This window comes from Ziziphus jujuba, chromosome 11, assembly GCF_031755915.1.
Source record: "Ziziphus jujuba cultivar Dongzao chromosome 11, ASM3175591v1".
Taxonomy (NCBI): Eukaryota; Viridiplantae; Streptophyta; class Magnoliopsida; order Rosales; family Rhamnaceae; genus Ziziphus; species Ziziphus jujuba.
The window spans coordinates 12,982,119-12,993,875 of NC_083389.1; the positions used below are offsets into that span (position 1 = coordinate 12,982,119).

At 32.5% G+C, this 11,757-nt stretch overlaps 1 protein-coding gene across 1 annotated transcript; it reads right to left on the reverse strand.

Annotated features, from left to right (window-relative positions):
- Window positions 1–1,281: 1,281 nt before the first annotated feature.
- LOC107432548 (transcription factor TCP4) lies at window positions 1,282–2,688 on the reverse strand. Its single transcript, XM_016043705.4, has one exon. It carries the CDS (start codon window positions 2,683–2,685, stop codon window positions 1,300–1,302), a length of 1,386 nt encoding a protein of 461 aa, XP_015899191.1. The 5' UTR covers window positions 2,686–2,688; the 3' UTR covers window positions 1,282–1,299.
- Window positions 2,689–11,757: the final 9,069 nt, after the last annotated feature.

Genomic DNA, 11,757 nt, shown 5'->3' on the forward strand with positions numbered 1-11,757 from the left:
CATTCCTAGTCTATATATATATATTTCATAGTCTTAGTCAAAGATATAAATAATGGGCTATAAAGCAGAACAAACACAGCTAAGAATAAAGGATTTCTTTTACTGAAAGTTTGAACTAAGTTTTTCCCAATTTTGCAGCTTGGGAGGGGAAGAGAAAGCAGACTACTGCTTCCACTTCCTTCACTAACAAATTTTCACTGTTCATGGAAAATGACTCCTCTGCTTAATGCTCCCAAAATCAAAGCAAGGAAAAAGATGTAAAACAATTATTCTATTTTTTATTTTTTTTCAATTCTTTTTGCAGGTTTAAGGAAGTTGTCGGAGAGAGAGGGCGTGGAAAATGTTCCATTGGAAAAGCAGTAAAGCAACAAAACAATCACAAACACAAACTCTCACCCTCTACAAAGAAATTGACCATCTCCATTTCTAAAACAGAGGAAAGAGGCCCAATGCGTTTCTCTCATTTTCGGAATTGAGAAAGCAACAACTAGCTCAACCATAAACATGTGTATAGGATTAACATAAAACTAAATACATAGAAGCATTTTCTATATTTGGTCATCTGGATTTTACCTTATTTCAAAAGAATTTATCAAAAACACAACGAACAAAAACATGAAAGTTATAGGATTAACATAAAACTAAATACATAGCAGCATTTTCTATATTTGGTCATCTGGATTTTACCTTATTTCAAAAGAATTTATCAAAAACATAATGAGCAAAAACATGAAAGTTCCATTAAAACTCTAGAATTGCAAAAAGTTTTAAAAAAAGCAATAAAATAGCATACAAGTTCTAGCACACAGAAGCAAATCCAAACAAAGAAACTAAAAGATAGTTTGATTGAGCTCTAATGAACCCAACTTTTACATGGAAAAAAAAAAACGAAAATAACATAAGCAACTGATACAAAGACAAAGGTGCTAAAACAAAACCAAGGTATCGGAAAAAGAAAAACCTGAAAATGCACATCAGATTTTCTTCCGTCCACACGGTTAACAATGCCATTGAATTTAATTAAACAAAAAAAAAAAAAAAAAAAAAAAAAAAAACAACAACAACAACAACCGGAAATCTTTCTCTCTAGCTAAAGACCCAATTCTCAGTCTCCATGTTGAATCAAAGACAAAGTCACACTCCTGCACGAACATTGGATCGACTGGTAGACTAATTGTGTGAAACAATCTGTAGAAGAAGTGCACAGTGGTTGAAATTGAAATATGAGAACTGGTTTTCAAGAATAGCACCTTTTTTTTTACTGTTCTGAGAGATAACTTCGGGTTGAGTAAAGCTCAATCAATGGCGAGAATCAGAGGAAGCAGAGGACGGCTTATCAGAGATACCGTCGTGTTCCTCTTCACCCTGAATTCGTGCCGGAATACGAAACCCGGAGAATCCGCCGGAGGCGAATCCCATGCCTGATATATGAGAAGACTGATGTGTTGTATGCGAAATCTGAAGGTGATGGTGATGATCGGCAATAGACGGGTCGATCCAAGCGCGAACTGAAGGCGTGTTACTGGACTGAAGGGGTCCCCTCTGTTGTGAAAAGAACTGGCCTCGGCCGAAGAACGACTGCAATGGCGGCGACGGCGATGGCTGAGTCGGTGGTGACGGAGTCAGCAGCGAGTTGAATGTGAATCCACCGCCTTCTCCTCCACCTCCACCACCACCCCCTCCTCCTCCACTATCTCCGGCACTACCAGTATCTGCACCAGCACTCCACGCTACCATTCTCTGAAACCTGCTCATCTCACCCGCATGGTGGTGGTGCTCCGGCCAACCGCCGGAAGACCCATCGAAACCCAGTTGGATTCCGGTTCCAGAGAAAAGAGCTTGCTCAGTCTGGTGTGCAGTATGCGCATGGTGGTGTTGCTGTTGTTGAGCCTGAGTCTGAGCTTGATGGTGGTGGAGAAGCATTGAGTCTTGAAAAGAGTGGAGGGAAAGGCGCAGATCTTGGCTTTGGCTACTCGTTCTGGACAGCAAATCTGGCGGATAGCTCTGGTGGAACTGAATCGACGACGGCGGAGTCTCGGCTGATGCACCCATTGGGAAGAACGACTTTATTGTGTCGGCAATGGCGTCCGAATCCAAAGACGGTGGCAGGAAAGTAGAGTTAGTGTTTGGGTGTTCGACCATTTGCTGCTGTTGCAGATTGAGTCTGCTACTACTACATTCGATGGAGACTCTCCCATCTCCTCCACCTCCAACCATCGTCGCCGCCGTCGCTCTCCGACTAACAGAAGCGATAGTTTCCACCGCATCGCCGGTGCCGGCGCGGTGGATCCCAATTGCGTTCTCGTTCTCTTCGTTGACATGCTGCTGGGTTGCCGCTGAATTCAGAGTTGCTGTGGCTGCGGCGTTTGAAGACGTTGGGTTCCATGCGGGTAGCTCCGCGAGCTCGTCTATGGCGGCTCTGGCTTTCTTGATGAGCCAATCGACGGCTTTGCTGGGTCGGTCGTAGCCAAGGCGATCCTGGACGTCGTAAAATTGGATAGCAGTGTGAGCAGAGAGCCTGACTCGTCGGTCTCTGGGGCCTTTCGCGGTACAGACCTTGCTGTGTCGGTCTTTTCGGCCGGTGGAGCGAACAATGTGGCCTCCTTGAACCTCGACGATCTCCCCCCCGGTGTTCCTTATCCCCAATCTTGACGATGCTGTTGCTTGGTGGTGGCTCTCCCCCATTTTTCTTGCATATTCGATGCTCTGTTCGCCAAAAGTCGAAGATGATGAAGGAAAATAGGAACGTTTTTTGGGTGGCTGTTGTTGTTGTTGACGATGCTGCTGTGGAGGTTGAATCTGCGTAGTGTCTAAACCTCCATAGAAATGTTGGTGTTGGTGATGTTGATGAGTTTGCAAGTTTTGAAGATAAGGATGATTTTGAATGCAGAAAGTTTGATGTTTTTTTGATGGGGAATCTTGGTCTTCTTCCTCTCCACCTCCTCCTCCTACTACTCCTTCTTCGTCTTCTTCTTCCTCTTCCACTACATGCCTTGAATTCAGAACTGGGCTTTGGTTTTGCTGTTGTTGTTGTTGTTGTTGTTGTTGAAGATGATGGTGGTGATGATAATGATGATGATGGTTCCTTTGAGGATCCAGACTCAGTCCCTTGTTGTGATTTTCCTCTTCCAGCTTTTAATGGAGGGCACTTTATCTTCTTCCTAGTGGTGGGTGGTGGTGGTACAAATCTCTTCCTTTCTTTCTTGTTTCCTTCTCTCCCCCTGTTCTTGTTGCTTGTGCAACTGCTGCAAACACTGTGAAATCTGATACTGTTGCTGCTGCTTCTCCCAAAAGGCCCTGCCATTCAATTTTTCCAGTTCCATCACCAACACCACCATCAAAGTCCCACCCCCCAGACCCCCCCAAAAACAGGCTAAATCTGAAACACAAAACCAGAGACCAAAAATAATAATAATAATAATAATAATACAAAAAGATAAAACCCCAGAAGGCTAGCTAAACCAGCTCTATTCGCCAGCCTAACCCATCTCTCTCTCTCTTTTTCCCAGACACTTTTGATATCTGTGCCCTTTTAAGACGCTAATACTGGCTTGCCTCTGTACTGTTTCAAACTGGTAAATATGGGGTAATACCCACTTGACAAAAGCGGACCTAAAAAACACTAGAGAGAGATTGAGATTTTTTTTTCTTTTTTTTTTCAACTAGGATTATCTTGGGAAATTTCCTGCAAATTTTTCATTATTTTTCAACAGAAAGAGAGAGAGCGAGAGAGAGAGAGAGAGTTTTTTTTTTTTTTTTTTTTGTGTGTGTGTGTGTGTGTGTGTGTGTGTGGAGGTGGTAGAACAATAAGTAAAAAAGTGGGGTATATGGGGAAGAGAAATACTTTCTCAGCCTATAAGAGGGGTTGATGATGGCAGTGGTAAGAGTGGCAGTGTTTGGTCAGAAAGGGGATTAAAGATCTCTGTGACCTCATCACTGCGTCTCTGCTGCTGTTCTTTGTACTATCTATTTAGCTCTCTCGCTACACCAAAAATCAAACTCTTTTTACTCAATTTCAGTCAAGCTCAATCTTCGCTCTTCCTCTCCTTTTTCCAACTTTCACCGTTCACTCTAGCTACTTTTTATATCTGTCTCGTTTGGTTGGTTTTTTATGCATGTAATTTTTTTTACTTCCTAGTTAGAAGTTAGAACCGTTGGTTGTAAGCTCAAGGGAGTGTCTGGATGCTTTGGTTTAGATTAAGATCCTTAACATGCCACCACTAGGCCCACTACCTCCCTTTTGAAAGTGACGTCTTTGAAACCTCTCTCTCTTCAAAGAAACACCATCACCTTTGCCATCAATATCTTTCTTTCAAATTCACCCTTTTCTGGTTCGTTGGATTACTTAACATGGCATCTCAAGGGCCTGTCTTTTTTTTTTTTTTTTTGGGAACAAATTTGATATTTATATTTTTTTGCTTACTTGTCTTTTTGTTTGTGACCAAAATGACTTCAATAGTCCCTCCACATTTTCAGTTTTTACCAAATATCCCCAATTCCTCCAACTCAGCCACACCTTAAAGCCCATGTGGGCTTGTGTTTGACAACCCTGATCCATTTAGTCAGAAACCCAGAGTTTGGTTTATTCTTTTTTTTTTCTTTTTTTTTTATCTTTTTTATCATTCTTTCTACATTATTTATCCATGTTAGATTATTAATAACTGAAGAGATGCAATAAATTTCTATTATTGTTTCTTCATCATATATTATTCAGTCCTCTCACAACGAGAAAGTTCTACCGTTCATCTACTTTGTGTTAAGAAAATTAGCTTGCATTAACTATACATTTATCAAATAATATATACCAATACAGTGATTAAATTGTTTTCAAATAGCATGTCAAATATAAAAATAATAATCATATAAAAATAAGTAGAGTTCATAGAAAAATTAATAATTTTAATATGAATTTGTCCCATCCTAATGTTTATAATTTTATGTCAATCTTCTTTTAAGATATAATGATCTCTATTAATAATAGTAGCACTTCATCAACAAGATCACCGAACCAAATTTAATTTGAACTCCTTCATATATATAATATTTAATATTCTCTAAGTGTTATGAATATGTAATTGTTTTTAAAAAATAAATTTTTCTTCTTAATGATATAAATATAATAAATCTATTTATAAAAATTGAAAGGATATAAACCAGTAAACATATTCATAAATATATCTCTTAATATAAATATGTCTTTTTATATATAAAAATATTTTTAAATAATAAAGAGATATCTTTAAACATGTAATATTTATTATAAATTAGCATTTCATAAAATATAATAACTTTTACAAAATTATGCAGCTTATAAAATGTAAAAATATACCTTCTAAATCTTCTATTCAATTTTGAAAAATTAATTAATATAATTTAAAGATTTTCAACACTTTGTACATTTTTACTCGTTTTGGTCATCTAAAAAACTTGATTTCCTACTTCGGACTTGGTGAATGGGTTTCCTGCTTCATTGATTGGCTGCAATGAATCCAATTTTCTTTTTTTTTTTCTTTTACACAGAGAATGACAATCCCACAACAATCCATGTATCAAAAGTGACTATATATATGCATATATGACTTTTATGGACTTCATTAAGTTGATGGTAGGACATGATTGAAGCGCATTTGTTCGTATTATTTTTCTTTGGTCTTATTCATCTAAAACAATGAATAACATTATTACCCAAAAAAAAAAAAAAAAGCTACGAACACATTGAAATAAAATTGGAAGATCATTGAATTTGTAATTGGATCTATGGAAAATTTGGATACGTAAAAAGATTATCTCAAAGGATTAGTACTTGAACTTATTCATGTTTATACCAAGTCATTACCATACCAACAAAACTAAGTGGGACACTAAAAAATCATAAAGCTTAAGTTTCAAATGCTAACACTTTTAAGTTTAAATGTTCATATTAAAATATTCCCCAAAAAAAAAAAGTTTTGTATTAAAAGAGTAAACTTTAATTTATTATGGAAGAAGAAAAAAGTTAAATCTAGGAAATAAAGTAAATAAGAAGCAAATTTGTTGTGACATGTTTGATATAAAAAATATCATGAATTAAATTATTCACAAAAAAAAAAATGGTGAATTAAATTGAAACATCCTGATATATTCTTTTTTTCAAGCTTTTCCTTAGATTGCACGCCAACTTTTTTCTGAGTCACAATCATTTATACTCTTAAGATTCCCAAACTAGCATCTAGGAAGGAAGCAACTATACCACTCTAGGTATCCTTTTCATGGAGTCAAAAATGACTTTTTGGTGTACAAATTCAATAATGATGGGCAATGCCAATGAGTTAGCTTTAATAGTCCTTTTCTTTTATTTTTTCCTTCTTCTTTCCCTGCATTTGAAATGGATGTACACACACACACACACACACACACACACACACACACACACATATATGTACACATATAAGTTCCTCAGAAATTTCCCCATTGATTTTGGTTACATCACATCAATTTGTATATATATATATATATAACATGACAAAAGAATTAAATGAATCAACTTATGCAACTTACGAAAATTCAGGCCATAATAGATAAAGATGCTAATTAAGATAGTGTTAGCCAGATCTAAAAAAAAGAATATCAGTCATTATTTGGTTACGTGCTATATGAAAAGAAGTTAGAATAAATAATTGTTCATTGTTTTTTTTTTTTTCCAAACAAATTTTCAAATTTTTAATACATAATACATATTCAGAAAAATATTTTATTTTATATATGTTTTATACATTTACTAAAGGTACTGCACTCCTCTGAACCACAAGTTATAAACTATTAAGAGGGAAGTGAAAGAAAAAAAAAAAAACAGAAAAAAGGATGGGTTCGTCGGCCTACCCAAGTAAATAAATTAAATAGTTTCATAGAATACTTCTTTTATTTTTGGGGAAAAATTAATTTAATATAGAGCTAGAAGACTTCTTTGAAGTGCCGTGTGGAAAAACCAAAAAAAGAAAGAAAAAAAAAAAAGGGGGTAAATAATGGGTAGGGCGAGGGCAAATTAAGAAAGAGAAGGGTTATTAGATAGTGTGGCTGGGTTTAATGCCCCACTTGTTTTGATTTTTAGTTAATGCTTTGGAAAGCGACACAACGTCCTTCGGCTTCTTAAAAAGCCATCCCATCAAATAACATTAATGCCCTCTTGTTCTCTCCTGTGATGTTTTCACTTTTTTTTTTTTTTTTTCCTTCGCTTTTATCAACCTCATTCATTCTACTTTCTTTTTTTGGGTAAAAAAAATTCATTAATTTTGATCCTGTAAATTATGCAAGACTTGTTCATAGTTTTGATTTATTTTCATGATATACATTTTTTTTTATCTACAAACAGAAGAATAGGAATTCATAATCATATTCCAACATATTTCTTAAATATATAATCATGATCGATGATGAAATTTTTATCATGTAATTATAATTTAAAGAATAATAAATCACATATCAATAATATAAGCATTAAAAGATAGAAAAATTGTCCACGTGGAATAGTTGGACAATAAAATTATTATTATTTAAAACAATAATCTGATTTTGAATTTTTTTTCTCAGTATTCAAAAAAAAGTTAAAAAATTCTCTATTTATTAATTAATTTGTATCATCAAATTATCAAATTTCATATCAAATGGTCCACTTAAAAACAGTTAAATAGCAAAACTACAATTTTATATATTGATGAAGGTAAAAAAAAAAAAAAAGGATGATAAAAATCAAATTAATTAACGAAGTTGTTTCGAGTTAAACGAAGACATGCATGAGTAATAATATTTATACTTCTAATGATCATTCTAAATTAAACTATACGTAGGGAAAGGCCCAAGACAAAGATGAAAGATAGAAACAGCAAGGAATTTTTTTTTTTTTCATTTTAGAAAATAAATAAATAACAAGATACTGGCTGATACTCTACTTTGTCATGTTCGTAATTCAATTCAATTTTTCAGTTGTTTGGAACCAAAACCACATAGCAACAATACGGTTGGTTCATTTTGTACATTTTAATTATTGTAATATAAATTATTCTAATCCATTTTTAGCTTATTCAATTTTTATGGGACAGCATATGACGTGTGTCCGGCACATAGGGCACCATGGGCGACATAAAATATTATTATTGTGGGTTATGTAGCCAAGTCCCCATCATAATGATAAATACATAAACTTACGGCAATTGATATGATATATTATGTATCTCCTATGGTAAAATATTAGCAAAAATTAAACTAGGATATGTATATATATATATATATATGTATATATTTAAAATCTATATTAGATTTCTATACGTCCTGCACATATAGAAGGATCGTTTTGCTTGTTTCTAGTTTTGTTTTCGGACAGAATTAGTTCCACTGATATATATATATATATATATATAAACATGTTGCTATGAATAAAGTAGTTTAAAGACAATGTAGTTGAAATGAACTAATTTAGACACATGATAAGAATCTAACAATATACAATTACTTAATGATTTAATAGTTATTAATTAATTGCTTGATTGAACAAAGTTTTTCCTTACTTAATTTGGTTAGTTTTAGACAAATCTGTAATTTGCAAATCCTATTGTATAACCAATACTAAAACCTTCAGCTGAGCTATTCTCTGTTTGTATGCGTATTTATAGTTTATACATATTGAAAATTGTTACAAGCCTTTATCAACTATATATCTTAACCTACGCTTTCTTATTTTCATACTTGTCTCATTTGTCCTGTCCTTTCAAGGAGAAAAGAGAAGGATAACCACTTGCTTGATAAACAATTATTAATATAATGAAGGATTATGTCATTTCTCATAATTTAAAATGCTAATGGGTATTCAATTTAATTGCGATGAAAATTGATCGTACATAATAATTCATGTTGATCAGCAAAAATTATTGTGGTCAACAATAGAGTACTTAAATTTAAGCAAACGATCGAGTATAATGCAATTTGTCTCTATGTAACAGAAGCAAATTAAAAAATAAAATAAAATTGTGAATAATATAACGGACAAGAGTATGACAAATTATTGGAGTACTAAAAAATTGCATAAAGATAGGGCTACAAATTATAATTAGTTGTTAATGGAGGTGTTTTTTGTACTTTTGTTATATCTAAAATTAATTAGTAGAGCGCATATGTTTTATTGCGATTAGTTTATATTTACAGTTTTGTCATCATGATTTTGAAAGAATTATTTGTATACATACTTTGAATCTAAAATAATCTCAAATATTTTGTCTCTTGTCAATTAACAAAGTATTTTATGCCTAAAGAAAATACATAATTTGTAAAAGATACTCATTGGAAATATAATTAGTTATTAACAAATAACACCCAAATGTGCAAATAAATATTACCCAAAAAAAAAAAATGTACAAATAACTATTGACATTTTCGTAATCAATCCATTTCAAATATTAAAAACCAAGGGAGTGGAAAATATATAAAAAGTAAGTTATTTTGAGAAATGTATATATGAATTAAATCCACTTTATCCTTTCTTTAATTCCTTCTCAAAGTGCAGAAATAATTATAAAGAATATATGTCTTTCTCAATATCATCTTTCCAAATCAAACTTCCAATAAATATTTAATTATAAAATAACAAAAGCAGTTAACAGGAAATCATTCGCTTCAAGTAAACAAAACTAATTTTTTATATAATTCATTTGCACACGCGCGCACTGCAGATCTACAGGCAAGTAACTTTAATAACAAACAAAACCAAAGTGGAAAAACATAGAAAGAAGCATACTTTATTAATAATCAAAAGTTACTTGTTTATCAATTTTAAGGATACTTTCAAAATATATTTATCTATATTTATAAGTTTGATCTTTCCAAGATATGTCACATGCTGCCTAAACTATTTTATTAATGTTGACTATAGTACTTAGTGTGTCCGCGTGTGCTTATGATTAATTTTATTAATTTTTTTATTACATTCTTTTAATGTTTCTTATGGTGTGAGGTATATAGCTAGCTAGATAGAGACTAATGTTTTTATTTTTATTTATTTATTTTTTATTCTTGTAAGGGCTATTCGTACATGCATGTTTTAAAAGCAAAGTTCGTAAATTAAGGTTTTTGAAGATAGGGAATATATTATATTGGGAATCACAAGCAGTTAATGCTAATTGCTAAATTCGGTCAATTTGTAACATGTTCTAAAACAGTAATGCAAGCAAAAACACTTGGATAAATAACATAGAGCAGTCCTAAAAAGAGATTTTGGGAATTGCGTTTTTAATTAAACTTTTTTTTATTTTTGAACCCCTGTTTTTCATGGAACTTTAATTAAGATGTGGAATATTTACTGTTCCTCCCAGTTAATCCTAAATTAAATTCACAATGTTTACTAGGATTTTATGAATTTTCAATCTTCCAATGTTTCGTTATATTCATTATAAAATTCCTATTAGGAAGATTAATGAAATGTCTAAACTAGTATTATGAATCTTCAATTGGCATGGAAAGTTCTTGAAGATTGTTCTTTCTATATAAGTTTAATTTTATTTTATTTTAATTTTTATGAGGATTACAAGAATTTTATAATTAAAAAAAAAATGGAGTGAGTCAAATTCATGATTTCAAAAATATGAATGCAAGAGAGGCATATACTACCATAAAAGTTGGGAATCACAGCCGACCAACCCGGCTCACTCGCCCATTTTTGTTCTTTTTATACAAGTTGCCAAAAGAATATTTTTATAGTGAAGGCCTAGTTCACGTTTGAGTTTGGACTTAATGATCAAAATTAGCCTAGTTTTTCAGCTATTCAATAATCAATTTGAATAGAAAATTTATTCTTAGATTAAAAGAAGAAAAATTAAAGTTGTATAAATTCACGAATCCAACAAGCCAATTTCGAGCCAGTGATCTCTTTAAACAATTAAAACTCAAATTCATGCTGATGTTCTGATAATTTTAATTTACGAGTTGTGCCTAGGCCTAACTAGATAACTAGCCCTTGATGATATATATATGTACATGCATAGACAAATCTTAGTTGGAATCCTAAGAAATCTAGTTTTAATAGCAAAACTATTAAAAATGGTCTCTATCATGCATTAATTTTCTTTATGATTTTCAATCTTTGCTGTCTCTCATCAACTTCGATTTGGATCTAACATTGAACATAAAAAAAAAAAAACATAAAAAAAAAAAAGAAGAATGAAATAGTGTAGTGAAGCTCAGAATGGTGCATATGTAGTCATATTGATCCGTTAACGTTATAAGATCATCACTTTTAAAGACATGTGGAAGAACGGTAAAGATGCACGCAAATAGTTGTTAGCATAAAATTGCATAGAGCTAGCAGTCACTAATTAAATTGAAATATAAATGTTGGACAATGTGTTTCTGAACAACTTTTTCGTAAAAAAATATTGTTTTCATGGAAGTTTAATATGGGTGTTCAAGGAAGATACAGTTGTTCCGTTGAAAACGTAAATTTGACATTCAAAGGTTAATTTGTTGATTTTTAATTTTTTTTTTTTTTTTTGCAGATATGCTAGGAGTTTCTGATTTTGATCTTCCGAATTCCAATATATTTCTATTATTGTTGATATTGATATTATTATTATTTTTTAATTAATACGATGAATAAATAGAATTCGCTAAGTAATTCAATAAGCATTGAGAAAGGGATTAGATAGATAAAAGTTTTTCTTTCTCTGACTCTGTATTATACAAAAGGAATTGAAAGGGTTGAAAACTTCGAATGAGTTGAATAAAGAAAAGAAGCTA